General features: G+C 42.8%; 2 protein-coding genes across 2 annotated transcripts in view; both read right to left on the bottom strand.

Annotated features, from left to right (window-relative positions):
• The window catches only part of SLC35D2 (solute carrier family 35 member D2), a 65,494-nt gene extending 65,022 nt beyond the window's left edge, over positions 1-472 (bottom strand). The window contains exon 1 of the mRNA XM_004601802.2: positions 304-472. Within this exon, the coding sequence (XP_004601859.1) occupies positions 304-449 (146 nt within the window). The 5' untranslated portion in view covers positions 450-472. The remainder of the gene's footprint in view (positions 1-303) is intronic.
• Positions 473-2,659: 2,187 nt separating this feature from the next.
• Positions 2,660-16,236, bottom strand: ZNF367 (zinc finger protein 367). The gene is made up of 5 exons (XM_055130426.1): positions 15,587-16,236; positions 11,758-11,908; positions 9,580-9,699; positions 8,302-8,440; positions 2,660-5,129 (listed from the first exon to the last, which is right to left on the bottom strand). The coding sequence occupies exons 1-5, from the start codon at positions 15,935-15,937 to the stop codon at positions 4,907-4,909; spliced, it is 984 nt and encodes a 327-aa protein (XP_054986401.1). The 5' UTR covers positions 15,938-16,236; the 3' UTR covers positions 2,660-4,906.
• Between the last annotated feature and the right edge of the window lie 8,688 nt (positions 16,237-24,924).

The following is a 24,924-nucleotide window of genomic DNA, read 5'->3' as shown; positions in this document are numbered from 1 at the left end:
GCATTTGCTGATTTGCTGCACGCACATCGGGGGAGGTGGGGGAGGGGGTGGGGCTGCCTCGTCGAGACTTCTTGCTCTCTGAAGGTTTCTGCGACGAACCTGTGGGTCCCTCGGTAGCTAAGGCTTGAAAGAGGCACGCACGGGTCAGCACGCGCGTGCCCGGCGGCGCCACATCGCGGGGCACCGTGCGCGCGCGGCCGGAAAGCGCAGTCCCGGGTCGCTCTGGCAGGACGCGACAAGGCGCCAGCTCCCGCCCGCCCCGGCCTGGGCACGGGCAGCCCCGTCGCGACCCACGAGGCTCACCCGTAGGTGGTCAGCAGCACTTTGTTGACCAGCACTAGGAGGAAGGAGCAGGTCGCGTAGGAGAGCGCCGACAGCAGCTGGGCCGGCCGCGAGGGCAGCCGCGCCGAGCCGGGCTCTGCACCCTCTGCCTGGCCGCCCGCCGGCATCGCTCTGGCCGCACCGCGGGCTCCGTCCCCGCCCCGCAGGCCCGGCAGGGGCGCGGCCCCGGCAGGAAGGGCCGGCCGGTGCCTGGGCCGCCTCCTGCCTCCTGCGGGAGCCGCGCCCGGGACTCTGGCTGGGCCCAGCAGGCTGGCCCAGCTCCCCTCGGGCGCACACGCACACGTATGTCCGGGGACCCCCTCTGGCCGTGTCCGGGGCTCACCTCGGGCGGACACGCGTGTCCGAGGCCCCCACAGGCCCACCACGCTTGTCCGGGACCCCTCCACTCCTCCCCCGGTTATCAGGCACTTCCCAAGCTCTCCTGGCTCAGTTGTAGCGTCCCAGGGGTCACCTTTCCAGGGTTGAACCCGCTTGTCCAGGACGCCCCTCCGGGGGCCAAAAGCGCGTGTCAGGGGCTCTCTTCTCCCTGGGCCGACCACGCATGTTCCAGAATCCAAGAATGGAGCCCAAGACTTCATATCTACAAGGCAAATATGTATTTGCTCTACCACTGAGTTACATCCCTACACACAGCCAAAGCAAAAATTTTTTGACAAGTAGCACTGAAAATAAGTCATATTGCCCAAAACAAAAAAAGCAATACATATACAACTTTTAAAATATAAAAATGGGGGCTGGAGAGATAGCACAGCGGGTAGGGCGTTTGCCTTGCACGCGACCGACCCGGGTTCAAATCCCAGCATCCCATATGGTCCCCTGAGCACCGCCAGGGGTAATTCCTGAGTGCAGAGCCAGGAGTAACCCCTGTGCATCGCCGGGTGTGGCCCCAAAGCCAAATATATATATATATATATATATAAATTCCCAAATTAACCTTCCCCCCCAAATCTAAATGCCAAGTTATTTTATTTCCTCCAAAAGGTCTCCAAAAACAGACTGCAAACATTTTCAAGTGAATATTTTTGCTTTAAGGTAGGGGATGTAGCACCCCTACATCTCCCATTTATGGAGGCACTGGTTTACGGTTCTGCTAATATATTGTAAACCACATAAAAATCTATTTTATGCATGTATCCTTCCACACCCACCATCAGTGTCCACTTATCTCCATTAACGTCCCAGGGATCCACCCATCCCATAAGCCCCTACCATGGCCTTAATCAAGCATGTTTGGTTTGCTTTTTTTTTTTAATTTTTATTTTTAAAAAAATTTTATCACCATGTGGAAAGTTACAGAGTTCTCAGGTTTATGTCTCAGTTATACCGTATTCAAACACCATCCCTTCACCAGTGCCCATATTCCACCACCAAAATCCTGGGTATACTCCCCGCCCCTCACCCCAACTGTATAACTGATGAATTTCACTTTATTTTCTCTTCACCTTGATTACGTTCCATATTTCAACACAAAACTCACTATTGTTGTGGGAGTTATATCCCCAAACAAGATAACCCTAATAAGGAGGCATTTGATAATTAGTTTTCATTAAAAGATTGTATGTTTTCAGGTTTGGTTTGCTTCTATGCATACACTTCTTGGTCTCTCAACATCTAGTCCCTAGTTTAAAGCACAACTCAAAAGTTGCTTGAAAACTTGACATGTCATGGTCAGACCCAATGACCAAAAGTAATGAAAACATTGAACCGATTTGAAAAATTAACAGGTATATAATGGATTCTTGGGGAGATACACTCAGATTCAATACATCCCAAATGTAAGTGAAATGAGAACCTGTTCACCACTCTTGTTATGTTTACTATCCTAGAGAAGGAAGGGCTAAAGTTTGATTTGGGGGCTGGAGTGATAGCACAGCATGGTCCCACCACCAGGGATAATTCCTGAGTGCAGAGCCACGAGTGACCCCTCGTGCATCGCCGGGTGTGACCCAAAAAGCAAAAAAAAAAAAAAAAAGTTTGATATGGGTGCAGGGCTGGTCCTGAGGCACAATCCATCTCACTCCCAATCTAGAAAGGCTAAATTCAATGACTCAGAGAGTGCTCTCAATAGTTTGATGATTACCTGGTTTTGATTTTTCTCAGGGCTTACTCCCTGGCTGGATGGGGGACAGTACCGGGAATCAATCAAACCTGGGTAAGCTGCAATCAAGGCAAGTGCCTTAACCCATATAACACGCTCTCTCTCTGGCCCCATTAAATGAATTATAAACTTTCATTAAGTTTTTAAATAACATGGTTGTTATATTTTTTACAAGGCATCAAATTTTAAGAATTCAAGAATGAAATATACATTAGAGTCTAAATTAAAATAAATTTTTATTCAAAGCATCTTTTAAAATTACAGCATGTTTATTCTTATGCTGTTAACTGTCAAACTACAACTTAACCATTGAAGCATAAAACACTTCAAAAATCTAAATGTAAACCATATTTTTAAAACAAAAAGCAGTCTTAGCACACCTCAAATTTTAGATGCCAATGTATTGTCAAAAGATATAGCTTATATCAAAAGAACATTTATAATATTTCTACAGTAATTGAAATTGTAATAATTTCTTAAATTTTCAATTATACAAAAACTGTCTGTGAATATAACTATTATAGTTGATCAAAACTGACCAGAGAAACAAACAAATGCCCATATTTTTGAAGATCTTAAGTTAATTGTAAACTAGCTAGAATTCTTTTTCTTTTCATTCTTCCTTTTAAGGTAACTTGAGACCGTTTTAAATTTTCCACAACTGATGAGCACTGCTTTTTAATTCATTTAAGTCATATTTGAGAAGAAATATTCTAGATAAAACACTGAACCAAAACCCCAAATAAATTCAGATGCTATGGTCTCTTACTGTGCTTATAAGTGCTCCAAAGTTAAAATTCTATATACCAGATTACAAACAAAATTCTTACACTATTACAAAATATAAATTCTCTCATTACAAAAAAAAAAATCCCTCAAGATTTGTAATTTACTATACAGAGGAATTACATTTTTAAAGTATGTCCTCATCATACACATTATTTCTTACCATCATCTTTCACATTTTTGCTCCTTTCCAAGAAATTTACATGTGTCCTATTCCACATAGCCACATATTTTAAACTGTGTATAGCCATGCTTTGGGACTTAGGGATAAAGAAGCCTACATTTCAGAGAATGTTTAAACTACATCCGTAGCATACTAATGCCGTTTAAAAATGAAAAGGAGCTCATATTTCCCTCTATTATTCTGAGGTTTACTCCAATTAATATAAAAAAGTACCATGCTATGCATGTTTTGTTTCTGCTTAAAATGAAAGTCAAAATGATAAAGGTTAACGCCTACACAAATGAAGTGAACCGCTTAGCTCTTGATTTTTCTGTTTATGTTTCATATATAAAGTGGGTTTTTTAAAACTTCATCTATTTGGAAAAAATGGTTTAAAACCACCACACAAATTAATACATTTCAGTAAAAACTATTCCAGAAGCCTACTTATTTGACTAGCTAACATTTTCTGCAGTGTTTAACTGATAGCTAATTTTAGTGACCACAAATAGCTTAACATGTTATTCTGAAGTAAAGCAAGGAGTGCTTCATGCACTGACAACATAAATAAGAGGCTTTCATTTGCTAATACTTCTAAGTAAGCAATACAATTAAAATTTAGTGTTTGCTAACAGAAAGTCTAAAATAGTTCACAACAAAACAACCCTGTAGGTATCCCTTTTATCAATAAAATTCCAAGTGCCAAATTTCATTACAGGGTCCATAATATTTTTAAAAACACCAATTACCAAGTTACCTAGACTTTGCAAGATTAACCACTCAATTTCAGCAAATGAGAAATAAGCAATGTGCAAAAGTTTCCAAACTAACACATCAGGGATAACAAGTGCTTTTCAAATCTAAACTTTATAGTGAGTTGTAAAGCCTCAGAAAGATAGAATAAGACTAATTTTATTCCAATTTTGAAAAGTCTGAATTTTACCAAGACACTCAAATATCTCCTTTCTTCAAAAATCCTTACCTTACATCTTCCAAAATAGTTCCCTTTCTCTAGTTGTATTAGGCATACTATCCTGCATTTTAAAATATATCTTATACACAATCTTATACTTTCTTGCTGCTTCAGTGTTTACAGTATTGCTAAACATACTAATATACATTGTTAAAATGATCTCATAAATAATCTATTTTACCCTTCTTTGGCTAACAGTACCATTCTGTCTTTCATACATGTGTCTTATTCACAAAGTGCTTCCTGTGAGAACTGCTTCCAATGAATGCATTAAACTTGCAAAATCTAGCTTCCCACAATATGTAGTACTACCCTGTACTAGCAGTCCCATATTTACAAAATATTTAAACTTTACAACAAATCCATTACCATATAAAAAAAGTGCAATTCTCTCTCACCCCATCATTGGGGCAATGACATTCTTCATAAGTTTCTACAGAATAGCAGCCTATGATAAGCAAATAAGGTGCTTAGCTTATGCCCAAGAATCTACTACGTAAGGACGCTGGGCAGTACTTTGTACAGTGAGGAGTCTGTATCCAGGCTACTGGCGCAGCGGTGCCCCAGTCAGGTTGGCCAGCTCGATGAGAGCCAGGGCTCCATGGAGACGCTCCCGTTGCTCCTGCAGGCGGCGCTGGGCACCGCTCTTCTCATCATCCTCCTCGTCAGACTGCAGGTACTCCAGAGGGTCCTGCTGTTCCTGATCCGCCTTGGGAACCAGCTTCCCTTTCAAGGTGGGAGTCCTCTGCTCCCTGGTCTCCCAGTACCTGTGTGAAATGCATGCCTGTTAAGACAGCTCAAAGGTTTCCTTCCAGCTTTGTCAAAAAGGCTCCTTAGCACTATGCTATTCTGTTTCCGTTTATAAAATCAGATCATGATTTCACACACACGACATATACTTTACATTATAGAGAGGAACAAAACATGTTTAAGACTTGAGGGACCCATTAGTATTAAAAATATTCATAGTAGTTTAATTTGTAATAGCCCAAAATGTAATTGCCCCAGAGTTGAGGTATCCACGAAATAAATTACATTGAGAAATAAAGAATGCACAATTGATGTACTTTAACAATCTAGCTGAATCTCAAAATAATCATGTTTAATGAAAAAGCCAAATGGCTCGTGTTATATGATTTTGTTTGTATACAATTCAAAGAGAAGCAAACTAGTTTATACAGAAGAGGACAGATCAGTGTTGCATCTGAAGGACGGCAATGAGGGACAGGAGGAAGAGATTACAAAGAGCCAAGAGAAAATTTGGGAGGCAAAAGTGTTCCCAGTCACCACTGGATAGGTCTCTGGATAACTGTGAGCTATGCTGGAAACAAGAAGAAAGCACCACAGTGGCCAGGCTGAACATGGAACCACCCGCACAACAAGAGTGGTCCCAGGCCTTGAGCACTGCATGGGTGGTGCTCATGAAAGAGAAAATATTTGAAAAATATTTTATTTAAAAAAAAAAAAAATTTAAAAAAATTTATTTTAAAAAAATATTAAAAAATATTTTAAATTTATTTCTTATTTAAAAATAAGAAAAAGAAAATGTTTGGAAGTGATAGGTATTTTGGACTATTTTTTTTGTTTTGTTTTAGTTCGATTTGGGGGCCACACCTGGCAGTGCTCAGTATTATCATTCTGGCTCGTATATACAAAACACTACCTTGACTGAGGTTAGAGTCACATATATCAAGACATCAAGTCAAGGGGCTGGAGCGATAGCACAGCGGGTAAGGCATTTGCCTTGCACGGGGCCAACCCGAGTTCGATTCCCAGCATCCCATATGGTCCCCTGAGCACCACCAGGGGTGATTCCTGAGTGCAGAACCAGGAGTAACCCCTGTGCATCGCCGGGTGTGACCCAAAAAGAAAAAAAAAACAAAACATCAAGTCAAATGCTTTAAATATGTACAATTCAATGTCAATTATACCTCAGGAAAACTTTTTAAAATTACATACCAAGAAATGACAAAACTAGATTTCAGTAAATTCAGACTGTTCACACTGGGAAGTTCTGGCAATCAATAGTAGGTACTTAAAAGACAATGGTTTAGTAAGATACAAAGGACAATCAAAAAAGAAAAATGGCAAAATAAAAAAATCTCGAAACTTAATATTGAAGATCATCTCTGTATTTTGCAAAGACCCCTCTGGCAGCAACAAGAAAAACAGATTGAGAGGGTTAAAGTAGTTTTCAAGTTCAGAGTTGTTGGGCCACAGCAACAGTACAAAGGGTAGGGGCTAGCCTTGCATGTGGCCAACCCAAATTCATTCCCTGGCGCCTCATGTGGTTTTCCAAGCACAGCCAGGAGTAATGCCAGGAGTACAGAGCCAGGAGTAAACCCTGAGCATCATACCTCATATGGTCCCCCAAGTACTGCCAGGAGTAATTCCTGAGTGCAGAGCCAGGAGTAAACCCTGAGCATCACTGGGTATGGCCCAAAACTGGTGGGGAAAAAATGTTGAGAGAATCAAGTAGAATCCTTTAAGCTCTATTTTTAAGTCCATAAAAATAGAGGATAAACACAAGCATGGTCAACAACTTTCTGGTTTAGGATACATTAAAAGAAAATGGAGGTAGCAGGAGGAGGCAGCAAGGAGGAATGGAAAAGGAGCGATGCACAAAGTCAGACAAACATCAACCTTTTTTTTTTTTAATTTTTTATTAGTGAATCACCGTGGGGTACAGTTAGACTTAGAAACTTTATTGCTTGCATTTTAGTCATACAATGATCGAGTACCCATCCCTCTACCAGTGCTGGTTCTCCACCACCAATGATCCCAGTATCCCTCCCATCGCCCCCACCCTCTCCCCCCTCATCCCCACACTGGCAGGGCATTCCCTTTTGTTCTCTCTTTCCTTTTGGGTGTTGTAGATAAACATCAACCTTTACACACCTTACTGTGTGGCAAGGAAAATGGACACAAAAGACCAGTTTGCAGAGTGGAGACTTTGAAAGGGAAGTCAAGCTGAAAGCACCTGTCTATTAAGTGTGTCTAACCATATTTATTTTCGGAGGTTGATAAGGTAAGTAAGAACTCCTCAAAATGAAGAATGAGCACAGCAGGAAGTAAAAAGAAAGGGAAGGCCATACACAGAGACAGCAGAGGGAGAATGAGCTTTATTTACAAAGCCCCCAAAACAGGAAGCCCAGTGGCTAGAGATAAGCACACCCAAGAGGGCAGCAATCAAGCATTCTAGACTTAATGCAGAGGAAGCCCAGGAGGTAGGAAAGAAACTGCTACAAGATTAAAATAAATGCTTAAACTAAAATAGTCTTAGAGAAACTTTTGAAGACAGGGCCCTCTTATTGCCATTAAAATCAAAACTTTAGCTGGGCAAATCTTAAGATTTCACTTTAGAAGAACTCTTATGCTTTAGTTCTACTGCACAAGCTTACATCTTAACTCTAAAGAAAAGAGGGTTGTACTGACAAAACACACTATTCATAAAAAGTTATTAAGATACAGAAAAGTCTTGCTTTAGAAACGAAGGTTATTCAGGCTATTATCATAAATGTTTTTTCCACACACATTCTAATACTACTTCTAGCAAGTTTATGTTGTTAAAAGAAATAAACTACGATTTCAACTTATTTTCTAAAACAGCTAAGAAAGCAATCTTGGGAGCCTCCAATTCTCTGTACTATCTCCCAAAAAGAAATTTTTTTTTTTTAAAGTGGTGGTGGGGGGTGGCTGGGCTACACCTATCTATGGGCAGGGCTTATTCCTGGCTCTGTACTCAGGGAATCCCTCCTGGCAGGACTCAGGGAACTGTATGGGGTGCCGAGGCTTGAACCTAGGTCAGGCACAGGCCAGGCAATTACCCTGCCCACTGTACTACCTCTCCGGCACTGCAATTTTCTTTGTTATGAATTTTCTTTGTTATTGGTAAAGTCCTCTCTGGTCAACATTCTGCAAGAACAGGAAGAACCTTACTTTGCCAGCCACTCAGCAACAGCCTGGTTATCCGCTGCCTGATGCTTACAGAGCACATCGGTGGGTTCCTCCCGCTTCAACCTGGCATACGGGTGCTTTGGACAGTGGCGGTTTGCATGGGTAAATCTGCTCAAACAGCCTTCAAAACACAAAAAGAAGCATATCAGGATCTGGGCAACTACATAGAGGGGAAATGTCCAGTTTCCCAGATATCCAAGTAAGGGAAATGCAGAGGATAAGATTTAGCATTTAACTTGGAGGAGAAAAATGTCAGACACAATGTAATTAGTGCTAGTAAGGAGAATGAAAAAAGTTTGCTCATCTCTTGGTCATAACACAAAGGTGCATTCAAGCCCACTAATCTGTAATTACCAGGTCATAAGAATGTTCAAAACCTCTGACGCTGGAATTCCCTTCTTACAGAAGAAAATGTCTCAAACAATGAAAAAGGCTTTAGGTGAAAAACCAGAAGACTTTCAGCCTTGTTGGTAACAAGCAAATTTAAAATGCTGGATGTTCAGTAACCAATACTGAAGTAGCCATTAAGTATGTTTAAGCATATCCACTGTTACATTACAACTGACAATCAACAAAGTCACAAAGCACTAATAGTTATATTGATTCCAAATACATTTGTGTAAAAAGCGGTACCCAAGGAAAAAAATTTAAGAAGCTATGGTTAAGAGACTAAGAACATTTAAGAAAAGTGGTTGAGGGCAGGGAGCCGGCTCCAGACTCAAGAGCCTATTTTCACATGGAGCTTTGCTCCCAGCACATGCTCCCCTCCCTTCCCATGGTCAGAAGTGACCCCTGAGCAAGGAGTGGCCCCTAAGCACCAGCTGCGGTGGCCTGAAATAACAGAACAAAAATTTTTTAAAAAGTGATTAAAAACAAATAAATTCCTGTTAGCACTATTAAAATTCTCACCTAGTCCTTTACCAAAAATCTAGATGATAATACAAGTCCTCCTAACTGTTTGAAAGTCAAAATCAGAGTAGAAGGCTGCTGCTACAACTGCTGCTGCAGAATATGTATGTGAATTTTACACTGCCTCTAAGCGTGTATGGTGTTTTAATTGCCCATTAATATTTCATCTCAAAAGAATATTTTAAAAGTATTTCCCAGAAATTGAGGGTGGGACACGATTAGAGAGGAAAACTTAGTGTTTTATAAAGCTTATAAAGGAAAGAAAAAAATTTCCCTAAAATATTCAGCGAAAGATATTTTAACTTTAACTCACAATGAGTTATTTTATAATCTTAATTCTTAGTACCATACCATTTTCTGAGCAAACGAAAGGCTTCTCTCCAGTGTGAAGACGCTGGTGTGTTTTGAGCTGTCCACTTTGAACAAAGGCTTTCCCACAGTCTGGATAATCACACAGATAAGGTCTCTCACCTAAGGAGACAAATAAGACATAACATTTCTGAGAAAGAAAGGCCAGGGTTTGGGAAGAGACTCCAAACAAAGAAACGCACTAGCCTCTCCAAAGCTGCACACAGTGCCAATGGCCGCACTTCAGGAATATAAGCAGCAGTTCACTGAGGAGCATGGAATGTTCTCTTAAGACAGAAGCTCCGTTAGCTGCCCAGCTTCAAATCCCTGAGAGAGAATCTTCTTCATATCCTTTCCTTCATGGTCATAATCCAAATCTCTTGCTCTTACTGATTATTTTGTTTGTTTTGCTTTGGGACCGGACTGAGATGTTCAGGGTTTTCTCCTGGCTCTGCACTCAGGTATTATTCCTGGTGGTGCTCAGGGGACCATATGGGATGCTGGGGATTGAACCCAAATTGGTCATGTGCAAAGCAACTGATGTTCTATCTCTCTGGCTCCTCTCAGTGATCACTGCTTATTTTCCTATCAAAGCCTCCCCTCTCCAACAGCCCCTGCCCCTGCCCAAGAGCCTTCAAGCTGTGTTCTATCTTCTTTCTGTTTTAGGGCCACACCCAGTATTGCTCATGACTCAATCCTGTTCTGTGCTCAGGGATCACTCCTGGTGAAGCCTGGAGGACCATATGGAATGCCAGGGATTGAAACGAGTCAGCCACACGCTAGGTAGCACCCCACCCACCCATTTGCGCTACCACTCCAGCCCCTGCATTGTTTTCTGCACAGTGCACAGCACTTTTAAAAGAGCTACCATACAATTCTTGCTTTTGCCATACCAAATACTTGCTAAGTCACCCCCAAGCAACAGTCCTTGAACAATTGAAAATCACCCGATGACCTTTAAATGATCCTCCATCGATCTACTGAGTTTGGAGAGGTGTGGGGGGGGAGGGGCAGTGTTCATCTTACTACCCTCCTGGAGATTCAGTCCAGCCTCGAGGCAGGCAATGCATCGAAAATACTTTCTCTGCTCTCCCAATCCTATAGGTTTTCAGTTAAACTCCCCACTGCATGTTCCCCTTCACCAACTCAGTGTCCTGTTGTCTCTGTATCAGGAACCTTCATACACTGAGCTTGATGCTTAATACTCCATCCCTTCACTGATTCACTGTCCTGCTGTCTCTATTAGGGCCATTTTATACACTAAGCATGATGCCTCCATTCAAGTTCCATATAAGACAGTACAAGATAAAGAAAGTCGTCACAAACTACTTAAGAGCTGGAGTACAAACCTGGCATGCATGAGGCTCTGACTTTCAACCCTCAGCATTGCATAGCTCTCCATACATTGTGAAGTATGGTCCCTGCAGCCATGAGCACTGCAGGGTGGGGTCCTGGTGGTCCCAACAACTCAGCAATTTTGGACCCAAGATACAAATCTGTCAGGCCAACACCATCAGAACAAGGGCTACCAGATACCAGGAGTTATCCTGGGTTAATTCCCTAAAACACTGTTTCATCATAAACTTACTATTTCTTGAGAAGAGTATTCTCGTATCAACAATATAAGCCAGTTATTTCAGCATGACTTAAAGAACAGTAATGAATTCTCTAACATACTAACTTTGGACTCTATAATTTATCTACACAATAAAGATACAGTAATCTCAGAATTATTGATTATCTACACTTTTGGGATTATTGCTATAGTGATATTTAATTCTGAAAACTACACTTTACCTTAATTCAATGGCCAGACCAAACTCTGATGACATGCTAAGAACTTCAGACGTCCAATTAAAAATTTAGCCATTGCCAAGCATTTTTAACAATTATACAGACAACTAAGAGCATCACAAGTAAAACTCAGGTTAAGTAGGTAGGACATTGGTAAATTCACCAATAGCATTTCTGCAACAATTAGATTAGTTACCGTGATAACTTCAGAAGTTACCTGGTACATGTTCAGAAAACCATCCTTCCCCAACAATACAAAACTGACAACAGAAAACAACAAAACTTCAGAATCGGGAAATACAAGGTAACCAAAATAATGATGAGCTCACAATCTCAGCTTTCTGTTAAGTCTTCCGCTGTTGACACTTCTAAAATTGCTCAGCTTACCTGTGTGAGTCCTTTTGTGAGCCTGGAGTGACTTTTCCCTCGGAAACACCCTGTTACAGATGTTACAACGGATTCTGCTAGATGAATGCTCTCCTTCACTTATTAAGTCCCGAACAGTGTCTGCTCTGGGTCTGCCACGTCGGATTCCATCCTGTTAACAATTTTTAGAAATACCAATAAAATGACTAAACTGTTCATTAAATTGTATTTGTAATTTAAATGTGTATGTGTGTGTGTGTATATATATATATGTGTATATATATATATATATACATAAAAGAGCTATAATGATCTTTTAAAACCTTTGAGTAACATCAGTGAAAATCACAGAACAGTAATTCCAAAGGATTGTCCTTCCACAGATAACTCTCAGAAACAGAGAGCTCAATACTGCAAACAGCAAGCCTTCACGTGAGAGGCAGCTTCATGTTCTACTTATCTTGCCTTCAACCATGGGGCAACAAACTGATGTGGGTGCAAAGTGTTTCGAGGTTGACCATGGTCATGACCGCCGGTCTGAGAGAGAGTGTAGGACAGTGCATAGAAAGGTTGAAGAGCAGTGACAGAAAGCAGCAGCCTTCATTCTCCCTGTGGGAACCCTTCCCTGCTCAAAGGAGAACAGAGCAGGTCTTAAAGAACTTCATTTGTTTGCTTTTTTCTGGGGGCTACCTGAAGAACTGTTTCAGGGAAAATCACAGCATGAATAGCTTATAAAACAGATAATGTCTTATCACATTTCTGGAGGCCAAGGTCAAGATCAAAGTGTCAACATGGGAGCTGGAGCAATAGCACAGTGGGTAGGGCGTTTGCCAACCCAGGTTCAATTCCCAGCATCCCATATGGTCCCCCAAGCACTGCCAGGAGTAATTCCCTGAGTGCAGAGCCAGGAGTAACCCCTGTGTATCGCCAGGTATGACCCAAAAAGGAAAAATAAAAGGTGTCAACATGATCAGATGAGTGTCTGGCTTTTATCATGCAGCAAGGGGGGGGGGGGTCAAGTCTCTCCAGAGCCTCTTTCGTAAAGACACTAACCCCATTCACCAGTGCTCCAACCTAACAAACTAAGCATCATCCTAGTATCTTGCTTCCCAACAGCATTGTCTTTGGATGGAAAGATTTCAGCAAAACATTTAGACTAGAGCATCAAGCAAAGCAACATACACATTACATAACTGCTGAAGGGACGAATGGGAAAAGCAAAAATATGTGAAGAAATAATTACCACAAACTTGGCAAGTTTTACTACACACAAATATATTTTCCAAGAAGTTCAATGAACTTCAAGGAGGAGAAAAAAAACCCCAGCAAAACATATTGAATAAAGTTGTCAGAAAACAAAGCAGGCCTGCCTGAGATAGCTTGCAGAACTGGAGTGCATGCCTTGCGGAAGCAGACTAGAGCTAGGTACCAACACCGAAAGGTCCCAGGTTGAGGGTCACAGCCATGGTGGATCGAGTACTGCGGGGTGGGACGAGGGAAGGAAGACAAGGTAGATAATCTTGGAAGCAGAAAAAGAGAATTTATCAAAATTAACAATTTCTCAGTGATCAGAGCAATAATACAGTGGGTAAGGCAATTGCCTTGCATGCAGCCAACCTGGCACCCCATATGACCCCCAGAGACAGCAGGAGCTCACCTTGAGCAGAGTCAGGACTAAGCCCTGAGCACTCACTGTTGGTTGCTGTCCAAAACCAAATCAAAACAAAACAAAAAGCTCAATTTCTCAGGAAAAACTACAGAAAGCAATGGGATGATGTGTTGATGGGAAAACATTTTATATTCAATGACTTAATCCTTCAAAAATGAAGAAAGCTGGGGTACACCTCAAAGGATGGCATGTAATGCCCAAAAGTAGAGAGTATAGGGAATATTGTCTGCCATGGAGGCAGGGGGAGGGTAGGAAAGGGGGGTATACCTGGGATATTGCTGTTGGGGAATGTGCACTGGTGGAGGGATGGGTGTTTGATCATTGTGAGATTGTAACCCAAACATGAAAGCTTGCAACTATCTCACCGAGATTCAGTAAAATAAAATTTAAAACAAAAAACAAAAAACGAAGGATGGCATGAAGCTGGATTTCACTTCCAGACACTACAGCCTTCCCACTAGGTGTGGCCTGCCCCCCTCCCACTCCTCTCCTTCCCACCCCCCACCTGAAAGCACTGCATTGTCAGGACAAAATTTTGAACTGTCAGACCAGCACTGCCAGGAGTGACCCTTCCTGGAAGGTACCCCCTATGAAAAAAGATTCAAAAAGTGAGGAAGAAATTAATACATTTCCAACAAGGAAGGGGAAGAGAAAGTAAGTTAAAAAAAACATGTACAGCTATATCCAAAATGGAAATGTTTTTACTGCTCAATATAAAACCCCAAAGCCTTCCAAAAGCTTAAAATCACTGGTCTAAATCCTTGATAATAAAAATAAGCTTAAGCAAAATTTCCTTTGATCAATCACCCTTTGAAAGAAAAGCTCAAGCTCAAACATGGAACCGGAACTTAAATAGGATGAATTGTGTTAAAAAAAAAAAAGTAGGTGTTAGTCTACTTTCACGACAGACACTGTGCAGTTTCATTGTTCATTTACATGAACTGGTAAAAAGGCAGAAGATCACTGGGGCCTTAAAAAAAATTATACTTTCTATAGCTTTTAGGTGACTTCTGCAATCACAGGTTTGCTACAAAAGTGAAGAGAAACAATGGCCAAAAGGCAAATGCTACAAGATTTCGCTAGAATGAGAAAACATAAGTGGTTAAGGAATTAGAAATAAAGTAGAATGATTAGAGAAAGAAAGGAGTGCATCTAGTTTCAGGTTTTTTTAAATGAAAATACTTCTAAGAATGTGTATGTACAATATTTGCAAACATTTGGTAAGGCAATGCGTATAATTACTGTAAAAATATTCACTGGCACATTTTGATTCGGGTTCCCAATGAGGACAACATGACTGACTTGCTTTGGGGAAAAACAAAAGTTAAAATGATATGTGATTTCTGAGCAGATTTTTAAAAGCAAATGCTTGCCCCCATGTCTTTCATTTTTCCTCTCTGCCTTAAGACCCAGGTTCCCAAGGAGGATATTCCTTCTGGGTCCAGGTGAAAAAAACAAAGAAAAGGTTTGCTATATATTTAGCCCTCAATTAAACCGATATACAATATGAAGCACCTATGTTTTAGGTAAAAAACAGACTTTTGAGACGCTTGTTGTCTAGGTGATTAACACGTTTTACCTGTAGCAAGCTGCTTGACCTACAACAGACACTGAGTATTAACTGGCACCTTTCATTAAGGACAGAAATACTGAGCACCTTTGTTCAGCATTTACAGAATATAAAGCAGTGAAGTCACGAGGGATCCAGCAGAGAAAAGGACACGGACCCCAGTCAGCCTAGACCCAAGCAAGATGTTTTCGGTGGTGCTAGAATCAGTGCATGTCCCACGGCCCCAGCACTCCCGCTGCCAGCAGCGACCCTGTCCCCGTCGCCCAAAGCGGTCAGAACCCACGGTCGCCCTGTCCCAGAACAGCCTGCGAGCTATTCGAGGTGACAACAGCTTTTCACCTCCTCCTCCCACTGCGACCGAAGTACCGAGCAGAACCACAGGCGGGTGAAGCACTGGCAGCGCCTGAGTGCCGGTTCGCCCGCGGGCCCGCCGCGCGCGCCCGGGACCGCTTTTGGCGCGCGGCAGTGACGTCACGCGCGCCCCGCCCCGCCGCGGCCCGCCGCTGCCGCATTTTAAACTCGGCCCCGCCCCGCCCGCCGCGTCCGCGGGCGCCGCCGGCACTGGGTCGCGCCGTTAACCGGCCCCGGGGCCCGCGCTCCTCGCCCCTTACCTTGTGGCCGCTGTCCGGGCTGCTCGCCTCCTCCTCGTCCTCCCCGGCCGCGGCGGCGGGTGGGGCGGCATGGCTGCGCAGCCCCGGGGGCTCGGCGCGGGCGGTGGGCAGGGGGGCGGCGGCGCCCCCGACCCCGGGGCTGAGCGTCACATTGTGCGCATTCTCGCCCCAGCGCCACGGGTACACCATGAAGTCGCTGAAGCCGGGGCTGGTGGGGACGAGCGGCGGCGGCGGCTCCGGCTCCCCGACGCCGCACGCGGGCTTCAGCGGTGCACTCCTGATGACCGACACCAGCACCCGCTTCGGGGAGTCGTGGCAGAAGACGACGGGCGGCGGCGGCCGGTCCGCCATGGGGCCTTCGCGCCCCGGATTACGCCCGGCCGGGGCTCGCAGCCCGCAGGTCAGCCGCGCTCCGCGTCGCCGTCCTCAGGCGTCCCGCCTGCTCATGGCCGGCGGGCGTCCTCCGGAGTCCCCCCGCGCCGCGGCCGTCGGCGGGCCACGGCGGCTCGGCCAGCGCCGGGGCGAGCGGCGCCCTTGTTTCCGCGCTCCCCCGAGGTGACCTGCGGCGGCGGCGAGCGCGGCCGGCCAGGCTGGTCGTTGACAGGAGAGCGGGACGCGCGGCGCCGAGCCCCGGGATACAACCTGCCGCGGCGGTCCCCGCTATGGCTTTTCCCGCGTTACATTTCGCGCCTGGGCGGAGCCAATCGCCGCGAGGCTGCTGCCCGCTGGCCGCCGCGGCGAGTGACAGGTGGCGCGAGCCAATGGCCGGCCCGGGCAGCTCCCCGGCCGCGCGGGGCGGTGCCAGGCCGGCGCGCGGGCCCATCCCGCCCAGCCATTGGTCGCCGTTCCTGTATTTTTTCCTTCCCGGAGGCCTGACAAGTGTTTGAAAGCCCGCGGTGCGCGCGGGGTCTGCGGCTCCGGATTGGGGAGCTCCGGAGGGGCGGTGCCGGGACGGGCGTTGGGCGGGGCTGGGGGGTGGGCGTTGGTCGGGGCCGCGCGCCGGGCCCGCCCTGCGGGAGCTGTTAGCCGGCGTTTCCCGCGCGCCCGGTTTAAAGGGGTGCTCACCCAATTTTTTTCTCCGTGCTTCCGCCCCCGTCCCACCGAGCGAGGCGTGGTTTCGCCGTCTGCCTGAGCGCCCTTCTGGCCCTCAGAAGAGCCCACTGAGGTTGTCGGTGCGCTCGCGTCTGCGGAGAGCCCACTGGGCCGCCCCGCGGGCTCTGCGGCGCCCTTCCCGACCCGCGCGGGAAACCCGGTTCTCCGCTCGTCTTCCGGATGCGAGTGGGCATCTGGCTGGGCAGCGGTCTGCCCGCGTGCACAGCTGAGCCCACCTGCATCCGTACCCGGAGCCCGAGCCCTGCACTTGCGCGGGTGCCAGAACCGCCTTCTATTTGAGTAAATTTCCAGTCTAAAAGATTAGGGTTGGTTGAAGCAGTACAGGTCTATGTGGAAGTCGCTAAGTCAGTCTCAAATCACACACAAATGCACAATTATGCCTATATTAATACAGCCCACCGCTTGAAAACATTTTAAATTTAACTCACATGAACAAGTTTTTAAAAATGATAAAAGAATGATGATAAAAATGATAAAAAATGATGAATAGTATAGTTTCTAAGGAAGTAAAGGATATAAATACACATTTTCCTTTTAAATGCACAAAATATCTCTTAAAACATAAGAAAATGATATCCGTGACTCCGAACAGAATTATGTGGTTGGGAGACATCAAAGTATTCCCAAGTCCAGAGTGCTAAGATTACACAATGGGGCCTGAAGATATTTCAAAAGTATGTTTTGAACATTGAGGCAAGTTAAAGTATCTTCTTTAAAAAATAGTACACAGCTACCCTTTCTTAGGAAACCACTATAGCAGTAACAGTAATGTGGCCATTTCAGTTACATAATATTTATAATTTCTGATTTTGGTAGGTAGCCTCAATTTCTGGTAGGTAGCCTCAGTTCACAGATAAGAAAATTCAGCCTGTACAAGTTCACACAACCCCATGAGGATGGAAGAATAACTCTGAAAATCACCTAGAGCTTATACGACCTGCTGAACAACAACGCAAAAAAAATAAAACAAAATATGTCAAGAAATGTGGTTTCCGCTTCTGAGCCCCATTTCTCATATTATACAACTTTCAGGCTCGGGGTCAAATCCAGTTGATATTTTTGTAGTTCGGTGGAAATCTAAAAAAATCACGTTTCATTTCATTTAGCAAATTGTTTTACAAGTTAAAAGGGAGAAATTACCCACCTGTTTTATTTTTGAAAAATGGTACAAATGAATAAAAGTATATCTATCATGGGTATTCCTATAACGGGCTAAACAAGATCCAACATTGCTGTTGCTAACATGTCCCAGAATGTGAGGTGAATCAGAACCCAGGCATTCTTAACAATTCTTCATCACAGTGGCCTGACAACTGAGCATGCTTTCTGCCACAGGAGAATGAATGGCATGCCAGAAATGTGTGAAGTGGACAGGGTGATTCCAGTAGCAGAACAGTAACAGTCTTGCAAGATAAGCTCCTTCCACTGCATTTTAATGAACAATAAGGAAGGTAAGAGAAAGATCGACTACCTGGCCTAGAAACTGGCATCCTCAAACCCTGACAGCAGCCCATAGGCTGACAAACAACTGCTGAGGATTCTGGTGCTGAAATATGAGTTCTATTACAGTTCTTTCTTCAAGGGAATGGGCTGCTTGCATGGCCTTACATGACCTTCTTCCTCCACCAGTTTCATCAATTTCCTTTGCATTAGATAGCTCAGTGCACTCTGATTCAAACTACCTACACCTTTACCTCCACTTAGTGGTGTTAAGTAGAGTACCAAATCCTCAGCATATTTCTTTGCAATCTCATAATGTTTGTTCTCACCTAGATTACTTATTTTATCTACTGAAACACAACAATCTTCACACACTTTCCTCTAAGGAAACCGTTTTTGGATCATTTCTAACAAACTACTCATAACAAGCAATGCAAAATAAATTATTTAGAATCTGCCTTTGAGACAGGCTTGAGTGGTGATGGGAAAATTTGAAATATTGATGGTGGAAAGGTATAATGCTGGTAGGATTGGTGTTGGAATATTGACTAATAAATTATTGTGAATAATCTTATAAAATTAAGTAAATAAACATAGGGGTTCCACCTGGAGGTGATATGTTTGAGATTCCATGGTCTAATCAATGAGAGATTTCTGGAGCCACACTGGACTATGCTGTGTGGGAGGAGTGGGATAGAGACTATGCAGTGCTGGAAATTAAAACTCAGGGCCTCAAAAATTTTAAGCCTGTAGCACAGAGACAGCACAGTGTGGGTAAGGAGCTTGCCTTGCATACATCAGACCTGAGTTTGACCCAACCTTACATATGGTCCGCCACACCCCACATATGTATGATCCTGAGCCCAGCCAAAAGTGATCCGTGATCATAAAGCCAGGAGAAAGCCCTGAGCATTTTGGGTGTGGCCAAAAAACTAATAGAAAAATAAAATAAAATTGAAATATGTCATCTACCTTGTTATTTTCTGGTATTCCTGGTGCCCCCCCACTTCTTTTTGTTTTGTTTTTGGACCACTCCCAGTGGTGTTTTTGACCACACCCAGGGATTACTCCTGCCTCTGTGCTCAGAGACGCTTGAGGTATAAGGTACTGAGGATCAAACCCAAGTTGATCATTTGTACCTTCCCTGCTGTACTACTCTCTGCCCCCTCCCCTTTTCTTTCTTTCTCCTTTGGTTTGGGTTTTTGGGCCACATCTGGAGGTGCTCAAGGTCTGACTAAGGAACCTGGGGACATCGGTGATGGGAAGTTGACACTGATAGAGGGATCATGCTGGAGCATTATGTCTAAAACTCAACTGTTAATAACTTTGTAAACATGGTGCTATAACAAGAAAAATGTAATTAATTAATTAAAAAAGAATCTCCCAGATACAAAGCAAGGTAGTAACAAAGAGCCAAAGACAACATAATGGGAGAATTGATCCACACACTTGAAGGGAGTTTGGAAGAGAGGGAGGTCAGGGGAGGGCGACTGGTACATTGCTGTAGTATTGGAATAATGTACACAGAAAACCATCATTAACAGTATTGTAAATCACAGACCCTCCATCAAGTTTAAAAGGTTTAAAAATGATCTCACCAAGAACAAAACCGTAGTCTAGATGGGTTAACTGGTGAATTCTGTCAAGTCTTCAGAGAAGACTTAATAGGTTTACTTCTCAAGCTTTTCCAAAATATTGAAAAAACAGTAATTCTTCCTAACAGCTTTTATAAAGCCAACATTATACTAATATCCAAAGCAGATAGAGATATTTTTGAAAAAAAAAAACAGACCAATTTACTTGATAAATATTGATGCAAAAGTCCTCAACAAAATCTTAGCAAACCCAATCCAAAAGCATATGAAAAATATCATATACCACAATCAAGTGGGACTCATTCCATGGATGCAATGATGATTTGACATATCAAATCAATTAACATAATATATACCACAGCAATACAAAGAATGATAGAAATGATATGATCATATCAATTGATGTAGAGAAAACTATTGACAAAATGCAACATCCATTTGTGATAGAAGAAAAATTTCAATAAAATCAGGTTGGAAGGAATCTTCCACAAGAGAGTAATGGCCATCAATAACAAACCCACGGCCAGCATCATTCTCTTTTATTCAAAAAGTACATTAAATTTTAGCATTAAATTTTATTTTATACTTGGATCTCATTATGGTAATAATTTGTAATTATTATAATCTGTTTTACCTGTAATTAATAAAACTTTTAAAGCAATTCTGTGCTAATAGATTTTGGAGTTTACATGGAATATCTAAGATCTACAAATGTAAATTTTTCTCCTATACTTTATATAAGTATCGTGGTTTACAAAATTTTTCATGATGATGTGTTATAGGCATTCAATATTCCAACAAAAAAATCCCACCACTATTAGACCTTCCCTCCACAATTGTCTCCAATTTTCCCAACTACTCCTCAAGCCTGGCCCCATAGCAGTCCCTCAATAATTGATTTTATAATGCTTGTTATCAATAATTTGCTAACATGATAAAATAAATGCTTCCTTAGAAGAAAATTATTGCAAATTGTTGTATTTTGCCATGTAGATATTAATCCCTTGTATAAGAAATTACTAAGATGTTGTTCAGATTAGGCCTTCTGTTTTTATGTTTTGTTAATAGAGATTGGTTACCTTCTATCTTATATCCCATTTAATCTGGTGGACTACTCTTGGTTTATCAGTGTTGTAGGCATGTGGAAAAGTGCTCATTACTTATCAGGGAAATCCAAATCAACAACAATGAGCTGTCTTACACCAGTGAGAATTGCAAAAAATACAAAAAAAATTAAAAAATAAAACCAAAGTGAGAAAAATCTATATTGGTGGGGATATGGTGAAAAAGGAAGTCTCATCCATTGTTGCTATAAATGTAATATATTTCAACCCCTTTACAAAACAGTATGGTGATTTCTAAGGAAACTAAGAATAGAGCTGTCAAATGATTCAGTGATTCAACTTCTTGGTATCTACCCCAGTACACAGAAATATTCATTCAAAAGAACATGGGGACACCATTATTCATTGAAAAATATAGCATAATAGTTTGGATAAGAAATCAATCTACAACAGATGAGGTGATAATGTTAAACAGCGTAACAATAACTCAAATCCTTCAGTCGAACTGATAAGTGGAAAATAAAGGTATGATTTATAGATAGATAAATAGATATATAGATAGATTGACATATGCAGTCACAAGGAATGATAAGATCACTGCAACTTGGATGTAACTGAAGGATATGATGTCATATTAAGTGAAGTCAGAAGAAGAAAAATTTCCAGATGACCTCACTTATCTGCTATAGGATAACATTGGTTTGTCCTTTCTCCCTTGTCACAGGGAGCTTACAGTTATCAGGTTACACCAATTACAGTGCTCCCAAGTCACTCCCATTCTTCCATGCTTATCTGTAAACTTCTCTGTGCTCTTCTCCCTAACTGATCTACCACCTTTTCCCCCTAATTAGACGCTATTAACTTGTAAGTTAAGATTCTTCTAAGGACACTTGACTTGTATTCATGAGTGAAATGTTGCTTTTCTCCTTCTCTTATGTCTTTTTGCATAGTTTACTTTAAAGCAATGCCCTTTTGTATGACCACAGGAAGACAATACTATGCTTTTGTAACTTGGAAGTTAATTGACTCCAAATAATATTCACTCCGTGGCATCTGCTTCCTCAACTTAAGCCTCAGTTGCCCTTACTTCCTAGCACTCCAAAAGCAGCGTCCTGACGAGGGACTGAATGTATCCCGGGCAAACTGTGAGCTACCCTGGCATCGAAATGGGCCAGGCCAAAGTGCCACAATACTCAACTATGTTAAGAGCATGGTCATGGGCAAATTCTTCCATGATCTAAAAGGTAATGACGAGATTAGGATCCTGCTCAGGTTAGGAAAGACTAATCGTGGCCTGAGCAATGTAGTCTGAGATCAATAGTGTGATGGTCCCAGGACAGCAATCTTATAAGTTTAATATATCTCATACTGTGTCCATACAAAATGATTGATATTATGAATGTTTATATGTTTGTTGGACAAGGAGAGGAGAAACACACCCATGAGATTCCGCACTTGGGTGGGTCGTCTGCTGAATGAAAATCTGTCCTAGAAGAAGCTTCCCCTGAAGGAAGGACTTTACCTCTGTTGATTGTACGATCACACCTATGTGTAAGCCCCAACCCCTCATGCTTTGGGATTTAACTAAGACTAAGAGTGGGTTGGGGGAGCCAGAAGGAAAATGAAGTAGAATGGGGAGGCAGAAGCAGGAAGGAGAAGTATGAAGGAACAGGATCCAAGAGGTGGATGAGGGGGATCGGGAGAGAGAAGCAGAAGGAGAATCAGAAGAGAATGGAGAGGAGATTGGAATTAACTGCAACTGACATCAACCAGCTTGGCCCTCATTTCCTACTTCATCCGTCTCATTGGCCTCCCCGGGGCGGGGGGAGCAGTGCGAGTCCACTGAACACAGCCAGTGAGAGAGCCACCGAGGCCTTTCTTTTTTTGATTACAATTGATTTATTTTTTGATTATACAATCTACAGTATGTAGAATAACAAATCAAAGAAATGCAAGGTATTAAAGGATTCTCTATTATCCTTGACCCTTGATTACATAAATAAGGACAAGGAAAAAGATAAATTGAGGCTGGTGGGCATAAAGAAGAAGTGAACAGATGGTAACAGGGCCAGGGGCCAGGGGCCTCAGATACATGGGCGGTATAGAGGTGTGGTATACATTCCAAACCTCAGAGCCAACAATATAAGCATGAGACCTAAACTACAATGTTGCAGCACTGACTAGTAAGAAGACAGGCTGGTGTCTGTGAGGGAGACTGGACACATTGGTGAAGGGATGTTGATATTAGTGGTAGAACTTGTGTTGGAACATTAAATGAGACTCAACAACTTCTTAAATCATGGTACCATCATTTAAAAAATTTTAAAAAATTAAGGACAGTATTCATTAATAGTTTGGAAGGACGAGTTTGGAAGAGTAAAGAGATGCTGCTAAAATCTCAGGACTAGGATGAATGTAGACGTTACTGGGTCCGTTCGAGAAAATCGATGATCAACGGGATGACAGTGATACAGTGATTCATTAATAGTAAATCTTGGATTCTAGAATACAGGCCTCAGATTTCCAGGTTAGGGGATAGGTGAGAAAAATAAATAGATGGCCAAAGAAATAAAAACATAGGTGGTGCTAAGGGAGGAAGCAGTGAGCACTAAATCCATAATTTTGTTTGTTTGTTTTTGGTTTTTTTTTTTGCTTATTGGGTCACACCTGGCGATGCTCAGTGGTTACTCCTGGCTCTGAACTTAGAATCACTCCTGGCGGTGGTGGGGGGACCACATGGGATGCTGGGAATCGAACCCAGGTCAGCCGCGTGCAATGCAAACACCCTACCCACTGTGCTATCACTCCAGCCCCTAAATCCATAATTTTAATAATCTATAGGGAGAGTAGTGGGAGTACAGGAACATTGGCTGGAGATGATAGGCATTGAAGGGGAAGGTCACAGGCAGTGGTGTGCAGTGACTTTTTCATCAATACAAGAATCTTGAACACTATTGATTTTTGTTGTTTTTTTTTAATTAGTTTTAAAATTTATTGAATTACCATGAGAACAGTTACAAAGATTTCATGTTTGAGACTCGGTCATACAGTGATCAAACACCCATCCCTTCACCACTGCACATTTTCCACCATTAAAAACACCAGAATGCCCCCCATCCCACCCCTACCCCTGTCTGTGTGGCAGATAATTTACACATTACTCTCTCTCTACTTTGATTACATTCAATATTTTGACACCAGTCCCACCATTATTATTTGGAATTTTCCCCCAACACTCAGACCTGCTGAAGAGGCAACGTTAGACAATTTTTGTATTGCTGGTTAGGAGTAGCATAAGATGTTAAACAGCCATGAGAGTAGCCACACTGTCTTGGAATTCTAAAATTTTAATAATTAGGGTCTGGAGAGATTTCTGCCAAGAGCCACTCAGTTCTGAGATTCTTTTGTGTGTCTCTGGGATCATGGCTGTCAAGGAGATTAATAAGTAGCTGGGGGGCTGTGGGTTTTTTTCTTTTTAAAAAAATGTAGGAGTACTGCTATTTATTCAGCCATTGATTAAACTGATTAAAGTGAGCATGACTCATTACTTTCTAAAAAACTTTTTAAGTATCCGTGAGTTAGACCATTTCAAAACTGTTCATAATTAGGTTTCAGTCATACAATAATCCAGCACCCATCCCTTCACCAGTGTCTGTGTAAATTTCCTATCATCAATGTTAGTTTCCCTACATTTCCCTACATGATAGTTTCCCTACCACTATCCCCCAAAACTCCAGTCCTCACCCCCCAGCCTCCCTCTATGGGAGTCTGTAGGATAACATTGGTTTGTCCTTTCTGCCTTGACTTCATAGGGAGATTGATGGAAGCCATTGAAAGTCAAGTTAAGGGTAAGGAAACTCAGGGACATTTGTTGAAACAATTGGCCTTTGAAAATGCTAGTGAGGACTGCCAGACCCATTAAGGAAAAGGAAGTCAAAATAGGGTACTTGAAAGTGTGTCCCTTATGTTGGTTCTGTTAACATAAGGCAGAGATGAAGGCTGTTGAGGTCTATGCGGTACAGACACAAGATCAGGGCCAATGGGTATGTGGTTATTCTCCTACTCGGCAATTGCTCATTGACCCAGGAGGCACAGAGATGCCTCATTCCTGGGTGCTCACCAACTC

The sequence above is a fragment of the Sorex araneus genome, chromosome 3 (assembly GCF_027595985.1).
Source record: "Sorex araneus isolate mSorAra2 chromosome 3, mSorAra2.pri, whole genome shotgun sequence".
Taxonomy (NCBI): domain Eukaryota; kingdom Metazoa; phylum Chordata; class Mammalia; order Eulipotyphla; family Soricidae; genus Sorex; species Sorex araneus.
This window is presented reverse-complemented; position numbering and strand designations above follow the sequence as displayed.

Coding starts and splice junctions, on each gene's coding strand:
- ZNF367 (XM_055130426.1), bottom strand. CDS start 15,937: ATGGCGGACCGGCCGCCGCCGCCCGTCGTCTTCTGCCACGACTCCCCG. Junction 11,909..15,586: donor GCCCGGACAGCGGCCACAAG/GTAAGGGGCGAG, acceptor AATTGTTAACAG/GATGGAATCCGACGTGGCAG. Junction 5,130..8,301: donor GTTGCTGAGTGGCTGGCAAA/GTAAGGTTCTTC, acceptor CATTTCACACAG/GTACTGGGAGACCAGGGAGC.